The sequence below is a fragment of the Rissa tridactyla genome, chromosome 5 (assembly GCF_028500815.1).
Source record: "Rissa tridactyla isolate bRisTri1 chromosome 5, bRisTri1.patW.cur.20221130, whole genome shotgun sequence".
Lineage (NCBI taxonomy): Eukaryota > Metazoa > Chordata > Aves > Charadriiformes > Laridae > Rissa > Rissa tridactyla.
The window spans coordinates 56,459,687-56,484,161 of NC_071470.1; the positions used below are offsets into that span (position 1 = coordinate 56,459,687).

The 24,475-nt window shown below is 41.8% G+C and overlaps 1 protein-coding gene and 1 long non-coding RNA gene across 7 annotated transcripts in view; one reads left to right on the forward strand and one right to left on the reverse strand.

The window, feature by feature from the left end:
• Positions 1-21,220, forward strand: part of NPNT (nephronectin) — a 54,396-nt gene extending 33,176 nt beyond the window's left edge. For 5 of the 6 annotated variants that reach the window (XM_054203443.1, XM_054203446.1, XM_054203448.1 and 2 more), the window contains 6 exons: positions 331-453; positions 2,401-2,775; positions 12,251-12,346; positions 12,730-12,828; positions 16,454-16,710; positions 19,320-21,220. In XM_054203443.1, coding sequence (XP_054059418.1) covers positions 331-453; positions 2,401-2,775; positions 12,251-12,346; positions 12,730-12,828; positions 16,454-16,710; positions 19,320-19,415 — 1,046 coding nt within the window. In that variant the 3' untranslated portion in view covers positions 19,416-21,220. The remainder of the gene's footprint in view (positions 1-330; positions 454-2,400; positions 2,776-12,250; positions 12,347-12,729; positions 12,829-16,453; positions 16,711-19,319) is intronic. The other variant, XM_054203444.1, reaches the window with a different exon arrangement.
• On the reverse strand, positions 21,205-23,324 carry LOC128910355 (uncharacterized). The gene is made up of 3 exons (XR_008466691.1): positions 23,087-23,324; positions 21,940-22,897; positions 21,205-21,280 (listed from the first exon to the last, which is right to left on the reverse strand). It is a non-coding gene; the product is annotated as an uncharacterized LOC128910355 (long non-coding RNA).
• Between the last annotated feature and the right edge of the window lie 1,151 nt (positions 23,325-24,475).

The following is a 24,475-nucleotide window of genomic DNA, read 5'->3' on the forward strand; positions in this document are numbered from 1 at the left end:
TTATCATGTCACCTTTAAGAAGTGGTTATTAAAATTGTGATCTTCATGATCTCAACTGCAGTCTACCCACAGCACATCATTGAAGCTGATGCTAAGGTGTAAGCTGAGCAATACCAGAGCTGCACAGTAGTCCCTTTTACCCTAACATTTGTATCACCGCGTTGATTGTGACTGTCTATCTTCTTTTTCCCCCTGGCAATTCAGTTTTATTAAATTTTTCAAAATTAATATTTTCCTAATGACCATACTACTGTTTGTGTTTTTGCAGGCATAAGTGGAAAGTCGAGTTTCTGTAATGTAAATGGTTTTTTATGTAACTTTCTGTTGCAGATATAGATGAATGTTCCCTTGGCCGCCATCAGTGCGGTAGTTTTTCACGATGTTACAATACACCAGGATCCTACAAATGCAAGTGTAAAGAAGGGTACAGAGACAATGGAACAAACTGCATACGTATGTAATGCTCCTTTTAAAAAAGGAATTCTAAAAGTAAACGTGTCCCATGTTGTAAATTTTGAGATACAGCACCATCAGGCTCAGTTTCTCTTAACTATTTTTAATACTTAATAAGAGGCCAGGGAATGTAGTCAGAGTTTTCTGAGTCTTAGCATGCCTTGGTAAAAATACCTTTCCCTGAGACATTTTCATAATTAGGAAGAAATTCACCTCTCCCTATTCACAGCTTCATGCTAGAGATTGCTTCAGGATGAGTACAACTGAGTAAGCAGGGTAGGTCTGGTCAAGCAGTACGTATTACTCATACCCTGTTGTTATGTACACTCTGCGACTGGCCCATGTCAGCAGCTCACCCCATCCACTCCCCACTGCTCCCTAGATGCGAGCAGAGCCAAGAGGGAGGATTTCTCTGGGAGAATTCCCTTCCTCACCTTTCTCTTGGGAGAAGCAGCTGTGCCCCTTGGTACAGAACAGGCCATTGGATCTTCTCCACATTTGACATCCTTCAGGACTGTGCAGCTCTATGACATCTGCTGAATCTTTTTGAGGACCCTGTGTTCATACATGGATTCTGGTCTTTGGTGACTCACTGATCTCTTTAAAGAGCAGTACTATTGTGGACTTGTTTCCTTTGGCTGTAGCTGCCATGGTAGTGTGATCTGGCTGAGGTATCTTTCACATCCTGAGTGCTTGCAGTTATATGTGAACACGCTTCACAGGTGTTACTGGAACATAGTCCTAAGGTGCATCTTATATTTTAATATACCATAATGTAAAAAGCGCAGGGTATTCTGTGATTCTGTATTCAAAAGAATAAACACGTGGTCTGAGAGAAAAACTTTTTACCTTCTATCATCAAACAATTCACTGTTTAACAAACAGTAGTTCTTCATTTTAACTGTGTGTTATACTTGAAACACTTGTACACAAAACATGTGACTGGAGTTCTTCTTGGGGCTTTTAAGATCTCCAGTGAGATATAAAAGGCTTATTAACAAATAGAAAATTATAAATAACAAAACAGATGTTCTTGCATTTCATGTCTGCAGAAACTCCCCTTATGAAACCAAGTTAAAATTTGCCATCCTTTCTTTATGGACTATTGGGGGGGATGGTGCTTTAGGCACTGTCACTGTGGTGTAGGCGATGCTGAGTTCACCTTTTGTTTTTTATGGAGGCTGAAAACATGCCATTGACTTAGTTTAATGTTGGGGGTTTTTTAGCAAAGGTAAAGATCTAATTGAAGGCTAGACTATTGGCTTAGGTTCAATCTCTGTAAAATAATTAATGCTTATTGGCAAGGAGAAAAGTTTACAAGTGGAGAGGTCTGAAAGATAACTTTCTTAAGCAAAAGTATCTGCCCATCTGTGACCAAAATGGTTGTAACATTGGAGTCTTACTAAACTTGCCTCCGCTCCTGAGTACACATTTGTGTACTTTAGAGGGCTGCTTAACACACATCTTCCTGACCATGCTTTTTTACCAACAATGCTTTTGGGTAAGTTTTACCATCTCTGAAACAAAGTTGATGCTTGGGAGGAGGTGGGGATGGAAGTCTCTTGGCCCTCAGTCATTCTAAATCATCTCTAAACTGCTGTAGTGAGAAGTACTATCTAAAGGAATGCGATCACTCAGCAATACTGATGCTAAAGTATGTTTCTAATTAGTGCAAACATTCAGAAGAGAAATGATTTCAGCAAAGACTGTCCATGTCATAATGAAACTGTTAAGTTTCTGGAGCAAGAGACTCAGATGTCAGTTTTGGTCCCATTTTGATTCTCTTTGCAGTTATTCCTAATGTTATGATTGAACCACCTGGCCCATATCATATATTCAAGGGCAACAGCACGCTCCCTAAGGAAGGTAGTGGTATAAGTAATAGGATTCCTGATGGAGGCACAAAGCCACCCCTCAGACCACCGTATGTTCCTGCTATTGTTACAGAAAGGCCAGTGACCAGGCCGACGACTCGACCTACACCCGTGCCGACGACTCGACCTACACCCGTGCCGACGACTCGACCTACACCCGTGCCGACGACTCGACCTACACCCAGGCCGACGACTCGACTGACACCAAAGCCAACCATTAGGTATGTGCCGATGACAACAAGGCCAGTAACGAAGCCAGTGACAAGGCCTCCACTTCCAACAGCACCTCAGTCTACGACGTTAAGACCTACACTACCACCACAAAGAACTCCTCAGATAACAACTGAAGAGCCTTCACATGTTCCCTTTGAAACTACACCTTCCCAAGGAATTACAGATGACAACAGGATCCAGAGAGATCCTCAGAAACCCCGAGGAGATGTGTTCAGTAAGTAATTTTACATATTCTTTCATTTATCAGAATTGTAGATGCAGTGAGGTGAAAGCATGCACTGTACTGTTTGGGTTTTTTGGGAATACTTCATCGATGAGAACAAAGACATAAGATTGAAAATGGTCGTATGGTAAAGCTGCACAAATAATTGATTTTATTCCCCAACAAAAAAGTTCTGAATCAATTCAACCAAAAATTTCAGGTTTTTTCTTCCTGAAATTATTTGTGAGTATATTGTCCTGTGTAAGTGCTTAACCTAACTCCACTTTCAGACAAAAGTTTTGGAGAAAGACATTTTTTTGAAAAGTATTGAAATGCAGCATAACTCGTAAACGGTCAATGGATTCAAATTCAGGGAGTAAAGAGTCACTCTTAGAAAGCTAATTTCCTTAGCTTTAAGAATAGTAAGAAGCAGGAGCGTGTCTGATTACCTAAAGACTGTTATGTCACCTATATTATATGATTCAAACAGTCTTGGATGTTTATGACTAAGCAATGGGAAAATTGCATAAAAATAACGTAGAGGCTAATTTTATGGACTGCATCTATGAAAATGGATACATGAAAAGCTGAAATAGTAAAGATTCTCGTAGCATGAACACATGTCATTTTAAGAGCTTCTCTGAAATCTACAGCACCATTTCTACGCCAGCTTTAGTGCATACCACAGGAGACATTACTGGCACATGCAGAGTTACACGTATCTGCCAAGAAATACTCAACACTCGATTTCATCTTTAGTTCTGCCGCTAATTTTAGAGACAGGGAGGATGTGCTGGATCAGCCCTTCTCCTTCAGCTTGATGTACAATAAAGCTGCTGAAGCGACGTAGTAGGAGGAAGAGTTTGCTGTCTCAGAGCAGGTGTACAGGCAACGTGGGAGGTTTTTTCCGGTTGCTTAGGCATCTGTGTGGTAATTTCTTGGGCCGTGTTCTCTTAGGTCCCTGTTGGCATTTTATCTGTTGTAGACAGTTTGATAAATACAAAATGGAGACAAAAGCTGACTTAGAACTTGGGAAGATAAATCCTGGTACTAGCCAGAGAAGTGTGCGTTTGGCTTTTTCAAGGTTATTTTTAAAAAAATAATCTATATTCGGTTAAAAACATAAAAACCTTTTTTTGGTAAGATTTTTAAAAGAAATCTACTAAAGACTCCCAAAACTTAATATGGGGAACCAATACTTAAAAATACAGAGTTCTGTGGAAATTACTCTAGACTCTAGAGTCGCACTTCCCAGGTGTCTCGCGTTGCAAGTGTTCTCTGGAATTCTAAGGCAGGGGCATAGTTTTCAGCTATTCTCGTGAAGTCATAACAATCATCTGTATAAAGCTTATTATTTACAATTAGTCTTTCTGTATTCTCCCGAGAGGCCAGATTTTGAAGCTAGTGCTTTCAATACATGTGCTTCAGATATAAGGGTTTGAAAAGTAGGAAAGTAAAAGTGTTTTGTTTTCTGTCTGTAAGCCTACATTATGGTACATACAACCAACATGGGAAAAAAAGATCTTTGCAAAGTGTTTATCAACTTTATTGAGGTCAGCTGCCACCCTTTGAGGTTTGTGACATACATACAGAGCTTAAAGGCTTCAGTGCATGATACAGCAGGATCCCAACGGGTCAAGCAGGAGCAGCTGTTACTGGCCTCAGTAGTAGAGAGACAGAGAGCTCTGCAGATCAAGTCAGTCGATATACGTCTTTATTATTTCTTTTACCCTCTGCCAAAGATATACTTGATATACATATGTGTGTGACGTAACTGTGTGACCGAAGGTGTATTCCACCTGTGCTCTGGATGGTAGGAAATTATATGGTCCTAGTAGCGTGACGATGCTGGTGTCTTTTCACCTCTCTTGATTATCGCCCTTCCTGTCCTTTACACTCTTTTTTTGTCTCTTTTATCTTCTGGCCACTTTGAAAGTATCATGTAGGTCGTGTCCCCTCACCAGTGTCCCCTCCCACCTTCTCTCTGGTCCAGAGGCATTTATGTAGTGAATGCACAAAAGCATTTGTTTAGGTTTTGAAACCTATAGTCGGGTGCAAAACAGTTCTGTTCCGTAAGAATGTGCTACCTTGTCAAGGAAAGCATTGCTTGTAGAGCAAGGTGTTACCTCACCCATTCAATCCTATTACTGTAGGAATTTGCAGGAAAGGGGAGAAGTTACATTTCCTCACGTGGGACATCTAGAAAAGCAGGTAGAAAAGTTAGAGCCACATCCGTTACTACGATGGGATGTGCAGGGCATGACTCAGCCTGTCCTCGCCTGCTGAGTGCTGCATTTCTAAGGGCAATCCAGAGATGCTCGTACCTCCCAAATGTCGTCACACCAGGGGTTCAGCAGCGTGGGAGCGTTACTGCCAGGTGCCGAGTTCCTGGGCATTAGCTGGCCTGCAGACCAGGCGCTTGGGCTGCGGCAAATGCGAGGGGAAGTGCATTAGCTCAAACGCCTTTCGTGTTAGCTTACTGATGGCATTTGCTGTGTGAGTTCAGCTTCAGGCCCCTGTCGGCGCGCTGCAGGCCGGTGGGGGAGCAGTGCCTGGCTCTGCCGGGACGCAGCTGTGCTGCGTGAGGCACCGCGAGCGCAGGACGGCAGCGCTTCCACCAAACGTAAACCAGGGCCACTCGAAAAGCCTTCCTCGCAGCCAAACACAATGTTAACAACCACCACGTTAAGACAATACAGAATTCTAAACTGAAATAACTCATAGCATTTAGCTAACCTCTGATGTGCTTCTTATCTGCCATGTGGATGTGCCAAACCCTCCCCACCTCCAAAAATGTTTGTGGATTTTTCACTCACCTCTGCATTTCCTCAGGGAAGGGGCTTTTTCAGCTACTTCCTTCAGCTTCATTAAAACCGTTGCTGTTTTAATGTCACCTGCATCAGACATCTTTGCAGCGTTCCTGGGTGGTAGATATGATCTAATTCTGTTTGGCTTATACTGAGCCTCTTTAGGTTCATTTTCCTGCATCATCTGCCTCTCCAGTTGAGGCAGCAAAGAAACCAGTTCTCAAAAAATTAATTTGCACTGGGGGCCCCATATGCCTGCCTGAAAAGAAAAGAGAAAGGAAGCTCTTGCTGCCTTTATTTCTTTCCCACAGGAGAATGCAGGCAGCAATTCAGTCATCTTATAATATTCATTGTCTTGCAAAACAGAGGAGGAAATTGATGTTAGATCCACTCAGATCATGAAGTAGGACTTAACTTCAGTATTGTAAAGTCTTCAGAAGACTTACGACGTCTTCTTAGATGGCTGCTTCCTCATGTGTCGCCAAGGGCTGTTGCATCCCCAAGAGTCACAAAAGGTAGTGTTTTACCTCATAAGGATGGGCAAAACCCGGCACAGAGAGCACTATAGCCAGCAGCCACCGGCAATTCTGATCTTCCAGCCCTTAGCGTCTGCTGAAGACCTCAATCTTTAAAGTTGTGTTTTTAAATTAGGTTGTCTTGTAATGCACGGGCTTCTTCCTTCCTTCTCCCCCACCCTCTGAAGCCTTAGCCAGACTTTGACAAAGCAGCATGACAGTAAACGCTGCTTTGCTTAGCCATCTGAATAGGTGGTACTTCAGTTAGGCAGTCCCTGGCGAAGGGGTAGGTGGTGTGCTGTGCACTAGCCCAAATCCTGCAAACATACTGGTCTAGGATTGGTTCACATCAGGAGAAGAAATGTGCCTGGGCAAGTGTATTTGTTTTCTGCAACCCTCTCTCAAATTTTAATTTTTCATTATTTAGCCTTTTCCTGAGCTTACCCTTGGTGACTCGTTGCTCCCGTTTGTAGTTACTTGACCTGCCGTCCCACAATCTGAGTAAACTTGTCCTAAGCGTTCAGTTCAAAGCACTCTTCAGTGTGCTGCTCAGGTTGAAATCAGCTGAGGACCAGTGAAATTGGTCTGTTCCATGGTGACAAAAGAGCACAAATGATAATAATGCTGATAATGTTCTTTAAATGCCTTTGCAATTTCAAAATACCTTTGAAAGGTATTGGGTTGTTGCGTTTCTTAAGGTGCTTTACCCCTTTTCTAAAAATGCCTGCAGTGACTCTGGGGAGCTGCTTTTTCAGAGAAAAAAAAAAAAAAAGAGTATTTTTTAAAATGGAATTCCTACACTTGGCCTTTGAACCACTTAGTCAGATGCAGACAGTGGAATCTGGCACCAAGGATAATCTTCTCCTGATATGGATATGGGGGGAATGGCAATGAGGGAGGAATGCGGTGATGGCTTAATATTTAACTATTTCAGCACTGCTAGAAACTACAGTGAGGTACAGAGGAATCTTTTCTGGTTACTCAGATGGATAGTCTCTAACAAATAGAAAGCAGGTCTCAGTAAGACTATGAATTTCTGCTACCATCGGGATCTGGGTGATAAGCATTAAAGGCATAAGCTTAGAGACAAAGCATAGTACTAGATATCAGCAGAGCAAGAACAAAACCCCTTATCTATATTAAAAGATAGTTCAGCAATTTTCCTTCTTAGCCCTTAGTGGAGCTGAAAAGATTGGGATCAGGAGACTTTTCTCATAACGGCTATTAAAAAAATTTAAAGATTGGATTAAAACTTGATTTTTTTTCTGCCCCCTCCTTTCAATGACTGAAAAGTCCTTAGTGTGGTAAATGCAGTTATATGATCCTTGAAGCTTTGAAAAAAGTGAAATGCTAAAAGCAAAGAGTGCAGGTTTTGTTATTGCCTGATATCATTAGAGTAGCATCGTTTTACAGTAGCATTTCATTCGTCTTCACTCTTCTGGCACCTATTAAAATGTGTTTGTCTTAATTTGTTCCTGTTTGTACTCTGGAGCTAAATCATGAGATCTAGGAGTCTTACAAACCTGACCCTCCGTCAGTCTTACAGCTAGTTTTATCCCCAGATCTGATAGCAAGCTTCTGCAGCCTGCTTATTTTAGCTGTCTTTCCCTGAAACTCAGTCGGCACTCTGCACCCCCTGCTCACAGCCAAGCAGGCAGGTTACTTTTCAGAAAATCTTCTGGAAAGATCCATAATAAGGTGTTTGATTTAGGTCAAAGTTAATGAGCCTTACAACTGCCTGAGAAATGCAAGTTTGGACTTCGGAGTGGTCGCACGCGAGCACCATCTCTCCCCTCTTTTGCAAACAGTCCTGTAGAAACAGGTGGGGGAGTCCGTGAAAGCCCTTCCTGAAATAATTCTCACTGCGAAATTTGAGTCTGCAGAGTTTTAGGCAACATATCCCGGACATTGCGGGTAGCCAGAGAAAAGGGTGAAGCGTGCCTCTCTGTTGCCCCTTCTTTTTAGCCCAGCGTATGTCAGAGTCTTCACTGGAGGAAAACAGGATGGACTCTTGTTTACTAAGTCTGACTGACCTCTGGACTACCCCTCCTTTTAGCTATTTTATACTAGTTCTGCGTGAGGTCTCATCACTCACAGGGTTTTTTGGAAGTGGAATTTAACAACTTTCAATCGTAACTATTCAGTCAAAAAAATCTTTGCCCTTTTTTGTTGCTATTGTTGTTCTTAACAAATGGGCAGCTTCATCATGGTGATTGTGTGGAATGGAATTGCATAAGAACGCGGTGTTTGTCGTGAGGCAGAACACTGCATTATTAATAGTAATAACAATTACTAATAACATGAAGCTGCACTCCATGTTTTGTTTTGGTTTTGCAACACCAAAACAGTAATTATTGTGTAATTACAAATAACGTGACGTATGTACACACCGTCTCTTATACTCCTAAACTCAGCAATTAGCAAGTAAATGAAAAAAAGTCCGACTGTTTTCCTAAAGGATTAAAAAGCTGAAAAGAAATCAGTCTTATGCAGTTATTAAATGTTCCCCCCCGCATTCATGCATCTATGAAGAACTTGGCTCATGAACTTTGAGAATATGGTATTGTTGATGTATTGGCTCACGCAGGGCTTATAAAATTCTCCAAGAAAAAGAAGCCAAGTTTATCTTTAACAAGCTTTATCAAACCATTGAAGTTAAGTGAAAAGCACACTGATACACTATATAAAGTACACATAAAGGGCTTGGAAAGCTTGCAGAAAATAATTGTGCCAAATACTTTCTCCCACGATCGCCACTCAACATATTAGTCGTCGTAGCAAAAAGAAGTGTACACATGGATCGTATTTACAGTCCTGCATCTCTTGTGGTAACTCTTGTTTCGTATCAAGTGCACATTCCTCTAATTAGATCTGAGCACTGGAGTGACTGGTTTAGGGCTCTGCAACATGTTCTTCTAGAAGTTCATAACAACAGCGTTTGGAAAGGACTTTAGGGAAAAGTTTTGAAGAAATAGTTTTTTGTAGAGCTTTAATTATAGGCAAATAGATTAACTTTAATTTGGAGAATGCCTGTATCTTTCCACAGATGTAACTCCGATGTGCATAAAATAAGCGTGCATTAGAAATGAAACTGAAGTAGTTTGGAAAACAAATTCCTAATATTTCCTGTGGTATTTTCCATAAACAAGAGCCGGGGGGGACTGGGAAGGGGATCCACAGGGCAAGCACCAAGTTACCTCAATATTGTGACCCCTGAGTATCCTACAAATCTTAAGAGCATGGCAGTGGGTTTCCTCAATGCTCTCTGCCATTCAGAGCCCTGGAACTATCTGTGAGTCTGTGGTCTGAGCCTTTGGTCCCTAAGAAAAAATTAATTTAAGGCACAGGGGAAGAACAGGAAGATACTGAGGTGCAGAGCGTTGAGTTCAATGTTAACCTAGATGAGAAGAGGACATGGGCATCCTGTCGCAGGTGGGTCCGTGAGGGCCTGAGGGCGATGGCACTGCGAGGTTCCTCACAGGCTGGAGTCTTCCTGCGGCGCTTTTCTGTCTGCTGTGGTGGGCTGACATCTTTCCGTCCCTGTGCAGTCTGGATGTGGCAGATGTAAAGAGGCTGCGGGTCCATCCCAGACTAGCAGCTGTAGTACAAACATACACTGCGCTCAGCAGTTTTTGAAGTGAATTGCTGAGTTACTGCCCGTAGCGTAGGAAATGAACAGTGTCTCTTTTTCCTTAGCACAGTTGGAGAAGAGGAAAGGCAAGGTGATAGTCCCTGGGCATGCAGCATAGATGTGTCTCAGGCGTGGGGACCGATGCATTCCAAGGGGCACAGCAGCCGGCAGTGTGGTTGTAACACAAGGCAAAACTCCACTGTGAGGGTGTACCTAAGGTGAAATTGCAGTCAGAGCACTGTCCTGCCAGAAATGACAGTAAGTTACTTACAGGATGCTGTTAGTTTAGCAGAATTTTTAAGTAAATACTCCTGCAAAATTTGCTGTCCCGGCCGGCTGGCCATAGTAAGCCCAAGAAATTAAATTATAGGTTTTGAGCATCCCTGAGCAAACCCCCTTCAGCTGAATTTATGTGGTGCTGCCAGCTGCTGTATGTGCTGCAGTGGCGGTGGTCTGGGCACACACGGACACTTCGCACACATCTGCTCCGTCAGGTATGACTCGTGGCTGGCCATGGACTGTCATGCAGGTAGAGCAGTGTAAGAGCCTGTGTGCTGTTATGTGCCGGAACAGCTTCTACCATCATAAGCTCCTCTGTGCAGGTGTGACGGTAAGTGTACGACGCTTGTCCCGTCTACACGTCAGATGGAGCTCTTAGGAAAGACAGGATAATACTGCAGGGAGGGATTATGGGTGAGTCATGGTTTAGAGCATTCTCGTTTCAATTTTTTGCTGCATGAGGTAAACAGTTGGTTTTTTTTCTTTATATATTTGACATAGTATTTGTGCATAAATGTACTGAAGGGTGATTATTCACCTAGGTGATGTGGGCTGTGCACCTTTGTAAGGTTTCTTTATGTTAAATCTCAAAATTCTAATGGCATAAGCATAAAAACAGATTAAACAAAGCAGCAAAATTATAATTACAAACAATGTATCCTTAAAAATTATCAGTCCTTTACTACCCAAGGAAACCAAAAGTCCTTGAGGCTGTTTGGGCATTAATATCCTAGACTGCAAATAGTCATAATTTAAAAAAAAAAAAAAAGAAACATAACGATTCCAAAAATGGCTATAATATTAAGGAGTTGATCAGTTTCCTACAGACTTCAAGCATTTTATTTATTTATTTTTATTATACAAAATTTCCATCCGAGATCTGTAGCCTGTAATATTACTTTTAAGATACATTAGCATGTGGTCGACCTTTTATCAGGCTGCTTATTTTGTCCTAATTCCAAAAAGCAGGAACCTACTTCATTCTTCCTTTCCATTTTGTTCAGTCTTCTGGCTTTAGAGGAGCTCTCGCAGCAGAGCTATTTCTGTGTTGTCCTTGTGCAAAAGAAGTTCCTTCTTACCTTTAATTTGATTTCCTGAAAACAACAGTCTTTTATTTCAGTTTAGAATTGTAAATCATCTCTGTGCTCCTTGTTCTCACTTGCCTAAGAAGCCTATGGAGACATTAAGATACTTATTTTAGCACTGCAAATGGAAAACATGCCAAGTTTTTAATAGATAAGGCCCTCACAAATAACCATAGGTGTCAGAGGTGTCTATAACATCTAGGGACATGTCTGAAACACATGACTACTGTTATTAAATGTGCGCTAGACCCGCCTCTAAAAGAGGAATTTCCAAGAGAGCTCTATCCAGTGCAATCTATTTTAGTTGACAGCTGTCCATCAGGCACGACATGGGCGTGTTATTTCAGGAGACATATACCGACTGGCACAGCGTCTTCAGAAGTCAGTGGAAGTCCTGGTAGCCACCTGGCTTCGGCAGCCATCATTCCCACAAAGACCTCTTAAATTTCAGGTTGTCCCGGCTGCTGAACGTCTAATAACCTCTGGGCCCCTTAATCACCGAGAGTGTTCCTTCTCCTTGCAGCTGAGAACAGCAGCTGAAGGACAGAGTGTCGGAAAACAAAAAATAGAAGTACAGTTTGAATTCCAGTAGAGCTCCTCCTCCTCAGCTCTCAGCACGATCCTGATAATTGTGTAGGGAGCTCTAATCCTTTGCAGAGAGATGGAGGTACCTGCAGCTGTGCTTGGAAGTTTAGGTGCATGTGGGGCCTCTTCCGAGTACCCCTGCCTCCTGTTGAGATTCTCCTGTAAACATCTGTGGAAGGTGAGGGGATTGGAAAGTTTGAGCAAGGTCTTTAATGTGGCTTTATTTTATTGAGAAGCCGCTATCTTTAACAGTGCATTTGGAGGGGAATAGTGTGCTTCAAGGTTAAAGCTTTTTTCTTTCTTTTCTTTTTTTTTTTTTTTCTGGTTAAAAAGGAGCTTTTATGTGAAGAGCCTTTAGCAGATTTGGAATCACCTTGTAGAGTGTGCAGATAAATGTTACAACATAAATCATAAATCACATAGGCATAAAGTTTATGAATCTTCATGTCAAATATAATTAAATATATTGAATTCTCCAAGAAAAGCACAATGCCCAGAGCTGCTCTGCTGTTTTTTATTAAAGGTAAGGAAGTAGGTCACTAACTACCTTTATCTCATTCATTTCTGAAAAACTTTTTCTCACAGTTCCGCGCCAGCCTGGAGTGAGCAATAATCTCCTTGAAATACTTGAAATTGAAAGAGGGATTACCGCCGATGAATTTGAAGCAAACGATGACCCAGGTAAAGATCACGTTCCCTGTTCAAGGTCTAGGGTATAGGATTTTTTTATATTTCTTGGGGTTTTATACATTTTTACAGGATTCCTACATCTTACGCCTCTTGTTTAAACGATGCTTTGTAAAAAGAAAAAAAAAACACAAGTGAACCTTTATAGTTTTATTTCCTAACAGATTTAGCACAAAAATTGCGTGAGCTGTTAATAACAAGACTAGCATCCTTGTTGTTGGTTTAGTATTTTTTGTATATTCTTTTTCTAGTGCTCCTGCTGCTGCGCTTAATTTTCATATTTACTTGCTAGCGTCAGCCACAAGGGAAATTGCTGTAGTTCCCCAGCCAAAACAATCCAAATCACTTTTTTTGACCTTCTGCTCCGTTCTGCCTAGGGGTGCTGGTGCACAGCTGTAATTTTGATAGTGGACTGTGCGGATGGATCAAGGACAAAGATGACGACTTGCACTGGGAACCAGTGCGAGATGCGTCAGGTAAGATGGCCGCGTACGAGCGCATCCTGTAGCTGAAGAACCAGCCAGGCTTGAGGTTGATGACAGTTCTCGTGTTATGATGAATTTGCACAGCTTTTATTCCCTTTAGTTCCGGGATATACGTGACACCCACACCTCTTCTGGGTATAAAAATCAAAACTGAGGATTCCCAACATGAAAGAGCAATTGAGAATTTCCACTTTCATCATAGCTGGTACCTTTACAATAGGAATGTCTCTGAAGGAGTAGCAGATGTATTCAGTAAGAGATTATCTGTCTTAAAAGAACCAGAAGGAACAAAAATGTGGACTAGAGAACAACTTTTATTTATGGTAAAACAAAGCTTATTTTTCAAACCACCACGCAAACATAATTATTTCTATATTACTAGCAAAACTATAGAAAGTGCTGGAAATAATCTTTGTTCTGCTGCCAAATATAACGTTCTAGTTTAACCTCTCAGCTTGATTTTATTGAATTCTACTCTAAGCTATAGCAGCCTGTATATAGGAAAACTGATAAGTAAGGGGAAGGAAGACAAGTTAGGTGCTGGTATGCTGAGACTTCTGAAAATGGGTATGTTTGGGATGGTAAAAAGTGACCCTGTGATGAATATCAGAGGGGAGTGCTTCACTGGCCACTTGCAGGACAGGAGGAGACTGGCACCGGCGCTGGTGGTCAGCCAAAGCAGCGACCCCTCGCACTCGCACACCTCTGCCGCCGTAGTCCCAGCAGAACCGCACACATCTGCCCTGCTGGAGCTTAGTCCTGTTTTGTCCCCTGTTGGTTTCACTGTGTGGCGCTGAGAGGTCGGCCGTCCTTGCCTGCGTACCCTTCCCCCAGCAGCGCCTGCCCCGCAGTGCCGGGGATTAGACACACGTCTCTGGCTCCCCGTAATGATGGGATTACTTCATACCCAGAAGAGCAGCCTTTGAAGTGCACAATGGCTGCATTATGTGAGCGGATGGCAGGCTGCGGAAGGAAACGTGCTCTCAGGCGGTAAAATGTTACAGGTTAAGTTGCGGGAGGGTGAGAGCACTGAGAACCATTTTCCTTAGGCACCACCTCGTTGTAGATGTCTGTCCTTACACTGCCACTCATGAGACGGTCATTTGCCACCGCAGCAGGTGACCCGGCACCTTTTTCAGGCTTTTTATCTGGCTAAAGTGGAAGTGCTGCGGGCCCCATCCACAGGATCGCTCTAGTGTTCCATATGCTCCTTCCGACGCTTAGAAAGTCTCATGAATGACTCGGAGAGCAGAGCTCTTCTTCCGGCAGATGAGGAAACAGGTAGCCGTGTCCTGCCTGCAGCCTGGTGTTTTAACAAAGATCATGCAGAATTCAAACATCTTTTCGAAACAATGGATTTAAAAACACTTTATTTCTTAGAAAGTCAGTCACTTAAAGCGTATTCATTATTTGTATTCAAAAATTGTTGTTAATACATATTATGTTCCATAACTATGATTTTTTAACTGACTTTTTTTTCTCCCCCTGCGTTGCTTCCCAGTCAGGGACAATCTCGGCTTTTTGTTTCCCGTGTATGTTCTGCTGCTGTTGACATAACCTGTTAAAACTAGTCCCTTGAAGTCACCCACCCACTCCCTCCTGTCTGGAATACCTTGTTGCAAGGATTTATTTTCACAGCTTGTTCCTGAGTGTTTGCTTTCACCTTTCAAAGTTTGCTATTTATTGGTTTATCAGCATCTGCATTTTGAAAGGTGCCATGGTGAAGCCTTATAAGCTTATCTTGCATGCAGAAAATGCTGATTCAAGGGGACCTTTTCCTGCAGGGGCTTGTCTACAAATACGTTGGCTTTGTGCTTACCTAAATCTGTTTCCTATTGATTGGATTCAGCCACTGTAACTATCTGAAACAGATGCAGTTAATGAGTCAAGTCGGTACTTTTATAGAGATATAATTGTATCTACAACAAACGGGTGCAGTTATTTAAACTCTATTATGCCTGTTTTAGCAGTTAGTGACCTTGATGCAAAAACAATGCATTTAAAAAAAAAAAAGCAACAACAACAAAACCCAAAGAAGACAAAAAAACCCCACCAAAGCCCCCCCCCCCCCAAACCCTGAAAAACCTTTAACGGATCCTTGGACAAATGAATCCCACTTCATGCCCAAATGCAAAACTGGGGCCCCCGAGAGCAGCATAATACTTTGCTTTGTTCAGGCTCGCTGAGACCAAAGCATTTACAAGCTTACGTAGAAGTAGTGAACGGGAGACAAGGTTGGCTTTCCTTGTAAAGTGTGTGACGAGCCCTGGTACATCGTCATTAAGTCTCATGGCTTTTGAGGGAAATCATTGTGGCTTTCAAAAAGAAGCTTTCAAGAAATAAAGCTCTGGTTGAGTAGTAACCAACTATTTTAAACGAAAAATAATTTTCTATTCTATAATTAATCAAAGACTGTGTTTGTCAACAATATTTCTATATTGTTGACAACCCCCGATATTTCTACATCATCAGGTTCAACTAAGAAGCCTAAATGCCACCTTTACCTTAAGTGCATTAAACTTGGATTTTTTAATTAAAAAAATAATTAAAAAATCTGATCTCCTAACAAAAAGATAGGTTCAGAGTAAGATATAATATTTCTTTTTTAATTTTTATTTTTTAAAAGTGACCCCACCTCCCTTTGGTGATTTCAGATTTTAAGGTTATCATCCACCTTGCAAAAGTTTTAATGAAAAGTACAACGAAAAAAAACTACAGGTGTGGGTTTTCTCCAAGATGTGAAGTCTCATTTATTGTAGTTGTGCGTGCCTGTGTGAAAGGCTGCGTGGGATTTATGGAAGTATATGCCTTTTGTTGTTGTTGTTTTTAGCTTTAATGCATGTTGCCATACCTGAGATCCTCTACTTTTCATGTTCTAGATGTTTTTATGAAGGCACCTTTACTTCATACATGATCAGAGATAATAATAGGGTTTTGAATTAAGTATGTATGTTCACTGACAATTTACTGCTGCTAGAGAAGACTTCAGGGGCTGTATGAAGCCAACAGCCATTTGGAAATCATTACTGGTTCTAGCTTTCTGTATCTAATCCATATTAAGAGTTTAAATTACAGTTAAATAAAAAGGCTATCCATGTTTGCAAGTGGGTACCCTTTGAGACTTAACCTGTTAACACAGTTCCCAAAGAAAAGGAGACAGAACCGTAGCTCAGTTACATGACAGCTTTTACGCTGGCCTTGTCATTCAGCTAGCCAATAGCAAAAAACTGCAGCGCACAAGGCGCTTAAATGTACAGTGTAGCTTCAGTGTCAGTGTGGGTTTAAAATCATGTAGTCACCATTTGTTAGAAGTGAAGGAATACATGACATTTCCATTTTCAAAAGAGGTATTATTTGCTTTGTAAAAAAGAAATTAGACGGGCAAGACCTAAGCTGGTACTAATGTAAAGAGAAGTGCAGCAGTACAAATCCTACCTGCAGGAGGCAGATGCGTCAGTTCTGATTCACGTTCCAGCGACTATATGCCTTATTTAAGACTCACTGGACCTTGTGGAGCCCTTTTTTATTTTTTGATTTGTAACAGCTCCTGGGCATTTGGTCCTGCAACATACTAGAATTAAAAAAACCCTAAACCTAACTGCGTTTTTTTTTGCAGGGGGACAGTATCTTACCATCCCTGACCCCAAAGGCAAAGAAGGAAGAGTAGCGCATCTCATCCTGCCCTTGGGTCACACGCCTCAGGCCGGTGACTTGTGCCTCTCGTTTAGGCATAAGGTGCCCGGCGGGCATTCTGGTGCCCTCCAGGTCTTTGTAAGGAAAAACGGCGCTCACGGGCCAGCTGTTTGGGGAAGAAAGGGTGGCCATGGCTGGAGACAGACACACATAACTTTACGAGGACAAGGCATCAAGAGTGTAAGTACCGATGCATGTCTGCCTTTTGGTTTGTGGCGGGTTTTTTTGCGTGAGGAGCTGAAGACACTTAGATGGTGTAGCACTGGACTGTTTGTCTTCTGGGCCAAATTTCAGCCTGTGTTTTACTACTTTGATCCCTGCAAAATGGAATCACGTTAAGGAGAGGACAGTCATTGTGCATTTTTTCAAATTAGGTTTATCCACAAAACAATCCCACCTACAGCACTAGACACACAGGAAACAATAAAATAGCCCGTATTGAGCTACCTCCTAACAGCATGTTTTAAGGGAATCACCATGTGATTAAGAAAGAGCAGTCTAATGGACAATGGCATACTGTGCATGGATTTCCAAACAAGCCTGTATCAAGATTCCTCCTGAACAATGCTCTAAATAATACAGTGCCATGGAATAGAAAGAATCAGCCCCTGTGGATTAATAACTGACCAAACCAGGGCAAAGATACTGAAAATAAGTCATTTTTTTTATAATGCAGGGAGGTTACACATGCAATCTCACATGGTTTTATGCTCTTCAGCATACCTGCAGCTCATCTGGCCAAGGAGGTAAATGATGACCCGACTATGCCAATGACACAAATGTCAATCGAAAGAAGGAGTCTGAAGTGACACGGAGAAATCTTTTAATACCTGGAAATCTTAGAAACATTGGGTGATAAACTGATAGCAAAAGCTCAGCATTTTTCTTCAATCTCTGCTTAACTTTGAAGGTAGTTTCTATTTCAGATCTGAAGAAGAGGCTTGCGCGCTTCAGGGCCTGTTTTGCTCTGACTTGTACCTCAGGTGGTCTAAAAAACTCACACATCATAACGTTCATGGTGGGGCAGCCTACAACGCACACACAGTATATAATTCTAAAATTAATATTAAGCTGTAATTACCACAGATAATGTTCTGAAAACTTTGCCTCAGCAATAGTAACAAAGACGCCTGACCTTCTGTTAGCTGTAAATGAATGGCAGACTCAAAATATGTAAAGTTATAACAAGTGAACAATATATTTGCCACATTCTTACCCTTTTTCCACTAAGTTTAGCACTTCCGGCAATCCTCAGCTCCGTCTCACCTGACAGAGCAGTTCATTAAATAAGCGTGTATCACTAATACATTGTCTGGCAGAAAAACAGACGAGTTTTAGAGACCCGAAACAAGACCAGCAGTTCCCCTTTGCACCATCCTCTGCCTCTCTTGACCACCTCAGCAGCAGCTGCCAGCGTGGCTTGCCAACTGTACCTGGTTGCCAGTCCACAGACCAGAGCTGCCTCACAGCACCTGACGGAACAGTCACGTTTGGGATCTTTTCCAGCCAGCCTGGGCAGCCCGGGCTGCTGACCTCAACCACTGGGACACTTATTCCAAGGAATAGGGACTGAGAGAAAGCTCTAGGTAAGCAGGGAAGGCCTCTGCCACAGAGAAATCAGGAGGAAATATGGATGCTTTTTTTTCTACCGAATTAAAAGCCAAAACCAACTCAACACTAGTGATTTTAGGGGAAGCTACTGGAAACCCAAGGATAATGTGAATGGAGACCAGAATCCTTCATCACACTTTCTAATGAATTAGCTCTGTGTAAATTATTGCTGAAGTACACCCAAAATCACTCATTTCTAAAAAAATAATTCAGTATGTTCAACATAGAGTTTCTCTGACCTCCTCTGTTCCTACTCCATATTTAAAAGTGTGCTTTCAGCAAGAATCCAAATTATTTTTAACTACACAGCTGAATTTCTGATCTATGAATCTGTACTAACGCTTTCCAGCTCAGTGATAACAGCAGAACTCTTACAAAGTATCGCTGTAGACTTTGAATAATTTTTAAGCCATGGTCAAAACCACTGCCCGTATTAAACAGTTCAGGCTTCTGAATCTCCAGCCGTAGCGCAGGTGAGCGACACTGATTTATGGGAAGTGTTCCCTAAACCCAGCTGGCCATTCTGTGTATCGTCTCTGATTTATGCCCCACTCCGTATGGTCAGGCTTTATACTTGTTGAATTTCTCCTACTCAGGCTAAATCTGGACTGCTAATGATTTGTGTAAATCCATGCCCAAACTTCCGCCACCATTTTGTGAGGAGCCAGGTCACTATGAGTCTGCAGGAGCCAGAACTCGTTAAGTTAAAGATGGATGTTTCTAATTCCCACAACTAAGGCAGCTGCAAGGTGCTTTAGCAACGGAAAGCTCCTCTATTAGAAAACATTTTTGAGAATACAGAGAATTTTGAGAATACATGTCTTTGCCATGAGGGACAATGAAAACAGTGTAGAGACGATATGTAGCAAATGCCCAGATTCTCTTATGTGGAAGTTCATCTCACCTCAGCAGATGGGGCAGCTGGATCAACTCTGTCCTGAACTGCTGGTTCTTCACAAAGATCCTGCCAAAGTGAAGGGAGAGGATCAGAAATAGAAAAGCCAGCCATAATTCTGAGCAGAATAAATAGGCTTTTGTGAGTCAGTTGCTATTGCCTGAGCTTTCTTGTGCTTTTGCTTTCTTACTGTTGAGACCTTCCTCAACTAAAGCTTCCTTCATTTTACACTTCACATTTTACACGTTTTTTGCACTCAAATTTCTTCTATTTCTCTTCCCAGGTTATTTTCAAAGGGGAGAAAGGGACAGGAAGAACTGGGGACATTGGACTAGATGATGTGATCTTGAGGAGGGGACGCTGCTCTGAAGAGCATTAGCAAAGACAATGGACCAGCACAGTCATCTCCTCTAGGCCTTCTTGTGCTGTTCCTACCAAGCTTTGAAGCAGAACCGCACAAAAAAGAAGAAAATGGTCTGCTAAGTGCAATCTCACTGGAACGTCACTTAAAACCATGGAGAGACCATCCCAGGATTCAGGAACACCAACCCCATATGCTGGCTGTTTCTATTAATCCTTACCCCTACATCATATTTTGTATGTCATAACTTTATCCCCTGTTAAGCTGGTGAGTGCTCACACAACGAGCACTTGTGAAAAAGGGAGAATTAATTACAAATGGCGGCAAAAGAAAGCTCCAGCTTAGAAAGATTTAGTATTAACAGATAGCCAAGAGTAGCTAGTGCTACTCGTTCATTGATTAGATTCGATAGACAGTGGGATTGATCTAGCTTCCGAGTCACCTCAGATTAGCGTAAGCCCGGTCCTGACCTTTGGCTTACTGCCATCGACCTTTGAAGAAGGGTTTGCTTCATATTAAATAGCATTTATTTTGGTGTTGCATCTGTAGTAACAAAAAGCAGTTATATCGAGTAGGCGCTGCATCCTGTAATATTGCTACTGCTGTGTTTTGTGTATATGTGTATGGTTATTAACATATTTATGGTTTTAATATTTACAGACTCTAGTTGCAAGGTAATTGGCAGCCGCGCTTTCTTATTGTACAAGACGGCATATTCTTTGATCCCGCTGGTCGTGCTGATAGATACGTTACCAAAGTCAGTTAATGGTGCTCACTGAAAAATGCTGGTGCAGTTTTTCATGTTGTAATATGCTGAAGGCAAAAGACCAAACCCTTACCTGATATAAACTGGCATCCCATAATGCTGGACACGTTTGCGTGTAGCTCAGGAGCCAGCCCTAAAGGGCCCTCAATCCTGCAAGAAACTCCTGGTTCAGCTGAAGACAGAGCAGCCTGGAGAAGACAACTGGCATCTTGTAAGACTGAGCCCGTTGACGCTACCGGGAACATTCCCTTGCCGCAGGTGGGACAAGCCTACGCGGAAGCAAACAGGGCAGTCGCCGTAACGCTGTATGAACAACTCCGACTGTGAAATGCCTTGAGCGACCTTTGTCAAACGTCCATATTCCATCCAACTCTTCTGTATATAATAAACATTTTATTCTTTAGAACTAGAACAACTATTAGCTCTACCTGGAACTAAATATTTATCAGAATTTTGGACTAATTTCTTAGTTATGTATCATGCATGTGCAGTTTCCCAGGGAATTCTTCTGTTTGGTTTGTGGTTTTTTAAATAAGGAACGTTATCATCATCGTCGCTGCGAACAATTCTAGATTTGACAAAGTAATTGTAACGTTTAAGAAAATGACAAGAGGTTGATAAAATGTTAGTTAAATACGATCTAGAATAAATGTCAGCTTCATACCATGTTACAAAACCATCATTGAAAAAAAAAAAAAAAATTCATGTTAAGTCTTGCACAAAGTCCACAGAGGCAAAATTGCAAGACCATTAGAGGTCACATTCCAATCTCCTGTTTCTGACAAACTACTGTTTTGAAAATATTTTTGAGTTTGTCCCCTAGGAGAAAGCACAATACCTATGGCAGAAGGAAGTTTGACCAAACAGATAGTCTCCTGCAAAACTGTACCAACAAACATTTTGAAAAGGAAAAACAATGCACTTGTAAACATTTTTAAACTATTTTGCTTCAAATATGATCTTGGGTTTTTTCCTCTAACATTACTTTGTAATATGTCAGAAATATTTGTGAATAATTGAAATACCTTGTTGTTATTTTAAAGTAATCAGTAAAGAAGGCTGTTACTTGCTACGAATTGGAAGTCTTGTTTTCATTGCTGGATCGGAAGTCTGGTTTCTGTTGCAGTGAAATGAACCAAAAGATGACGATTCAACCAAAGTGAAGTAGCTCTTCTTACCAGATTTACAAATAAAACGACATTTCACTATAATATGACAAGAGCATCATATGTATTATTCAAAAGGAAGAATGACAATATTAAACCTAGCTTTTTTTAAGAACAGTGTCACAGGTAATTTAAGAGCTTCTGCAATATAAAATGTCCATTTTACAAGCAGAAGCAGCAGCTCCCGTAGTCCACACACTACGGAACCTGCACAAACTGTTACATTCTTTGGCATCTAACAAGATTAACACATTTTGGTCTGGTTCATCTACAGTGGATGAAGATGGTCTTTACACATATAATTACAACTTCTTGGGATTCAGGCTCCCTGGTTAAAACAGAAATCTGTCTCCTGTCTAGGCAAGACAAAAGAGGTTTTTTGCTCCTTTACAAATGGTCTTTAGAACCCAGAATTTGAATGACTTCAGAAGGTAAACTGAAACAAGTGCTCAGGTGAGAGGAGGAGGGTTTGGGGGTCTCTGTATTTCACGAACGCATTTCATCCTTACAATCAAACAAGTAACTACCAAAGTCTCAGCTAAGAGTGGACACTGAGGTAGTCTTTGAGAGGCTGGCTCTGGAGGAGCTGCTCTGGCTGTCAGTCGCTCACCTCTGCAGCTGGGTTGTGCCCTCACGCTGTGTGTGCGTCACCTTCTCCCAGAGGTTCTGAAGAGCCAAGGCGAGGTCGGTCAGTGGTTCTGTCCTCACCATCCTTCTCCAGCTCTCACTGCGCCCGCTCTTTCAGGCGGCTCCCAACAGCCACAGGCCTCAGCCAGGAGGGAGCAGATAGTGCCATTTTCGTATGAGCCTCAAGAAAGAGATAAGAATAGGGTCTGAGGTCTGCCTAGGAAGGCGGTTCTAACTGCCCTTCCTGCTTAGGGTTTAATAAATAACTGTCCCAAAAGAAATTCCCGCTTAAATACGTAGGCAAGCAGAAGAACTTGCATTAAATTAACACAAAAACATTTATCAAATGTACATTATAACCTCTTGACAGATGATAATTTAATGTTTTTAAAAGACATTAAACTTTTTTCCCAAAAAAAGATTGAAAATAAAGATTCTTCATCAGTTACATGTACCATGACCAGTGGTAGCGTGCGTTTGCTGACATCAAAGTTAAGTACGATGGAAGGGACCGATACAAGATTTTGTTTCCAGCTTCCATTCTAGCCGGTCGCCTCACCTCATCAGAGCCATGGCATTATGTCAGTATGTGAGTGCTTTCAATAAACCCCAGCCATTCTGGAGAAAAGCTTCCCCAGGTTTTAATATAGTGGGAGATTATAATAACCACCCTAGTAAGAGTTAAATTAGTCATAAACAGACAGCCCTCAGCAGAATAATGCTTGTGACAGCAGCCTTCATCATCCTACTCTGTCCTCCTGGAGAAAAGACGCAGCAGTAGCACCTGCCTCCAATCCAAGTACCAGGTCTCTGTATCCAGGCTCTGTATCCAGGTTGTTCCCCCCTGCGAACGAGGCACGGTAACCATCTCAAAGGCTGCTAAAATCACAGACTGGGGATCTGTGTATGCATTCTCAGAGTCACCCTGAAACCTCTTCACTCTGCATTTAAAGATACACAACAAGAGAAACTATAGCTGTTTGTCTTTAAAATTTTAACTGTGAATGTTAGAAAGACAGAGTCATTAATTGTCAACTGAGGCCCAGTTAAATCCTATGCAATTTTTACTTACGTAGATCTATATCACAATCACCAAATTATCAAAGTTTTCCCGGTAGTTAAAACACTACCTGCCATCTTATCCTCACGTCCTGTAGTCACACAAGGTTTTATGACTTCAGATTTTTCCATGCCAAAAAGAAAAATTGAGATGAACGATGCATTAGTATAAACTTGCAACTTTAGAAAGAAAGAAGAGACATTTTAGTGGTAAGTTCCAAGTAAGTAGTGGTTTGAAAGAACACAGAAACCTCATCAAGCTTTGAAAATGAATGCATTCCAAGAACACACCTACTGCATCAAACTGACCTGGCGATACGGGAGGAAATGCATTTGGAATGTCCATAATGCTTTATGTGGTTGAGAGGAAGATGCCAATGGACTGAAGACCTTGAGGGACCACAAAGACAACTTCAACACTACAGACTGACGCACCTACAGGGTTCAGACACCAGCTCTGTGCAGGTTTTCAGCATTCTAAATCCAAAATGAATCAAATCACATTCTAGCTGCTCTGCTCTTACCAATTCTCCTCATGCACTTTTATGACCTCTTCCAAGGTCATAAAGCCCTGTTCCTTTGCTTTGAAAAAAATTTTCCTCTAGACAGTGCTCTTGCTGGTTGCTTTGGGCTGAGAGAGCCTATTTGTTGAAAAACAAATGATTGATTTTTTTATGTCTCTCTTTAAACTTGACAAACAGCCTGGGTAACGTTCCTGAGATGAGGATAGTTGTTGATCCAATTACTGGATGGGAGTGCTCATTGGACTCTTCATGTTAGGTGGCCGTTTTTCACCTAAGAAATTTCTAATTTAACTCTAGAGAGCCAGGTGGGACATCATGCTCACACGTGCTTGATACATGTCAAAAGTATAGATCTATCCCTCATTTTCTTAATAAAATGTCAAACAAGAAAGCAAAACGGACCTGAATGTTGTGGACAAAGAAACAATTCCCTGTTCTACAGATCAGGCACTCCATCATTATTTTTCCTCAGGTTGTTTTCCCAATAGCTGTTAAGAATCAACCAATTCTTTCTTTTAGTAATATTTAACCTCATTCATGGGTTACATGGGCAGATTTTTGCTGCTTTTCTGTTTTCCTGTACTCCAGCTATCAAAGGACTCCCCAAGACCGAGGAACAAGGCTCCACTGCCATCAAACCACTCCTACAGGTATCACAGACACCACATCCCTAGAGCAAAAGGGGCATCTCTACAGCATCTCTGTACTCTGTGCCAGGCAACATTACGTATCATCGCATACACTGTGTGCGTGTGTGTGCCCACACGGGTATCGTGCCCAATAGGCTGAGGCCAGAGTTTGAGCAAGGAAGCCAAGTATTTATCTAGCACACAGAATAAGAACGCTCCTCTCTCTGTGATACAGCCAAATCCTACAGCACTTTTCCAGTAATTTTTGTTAACTTTATGACTTTTTACCTTCTTTCAGGCCAGGAAT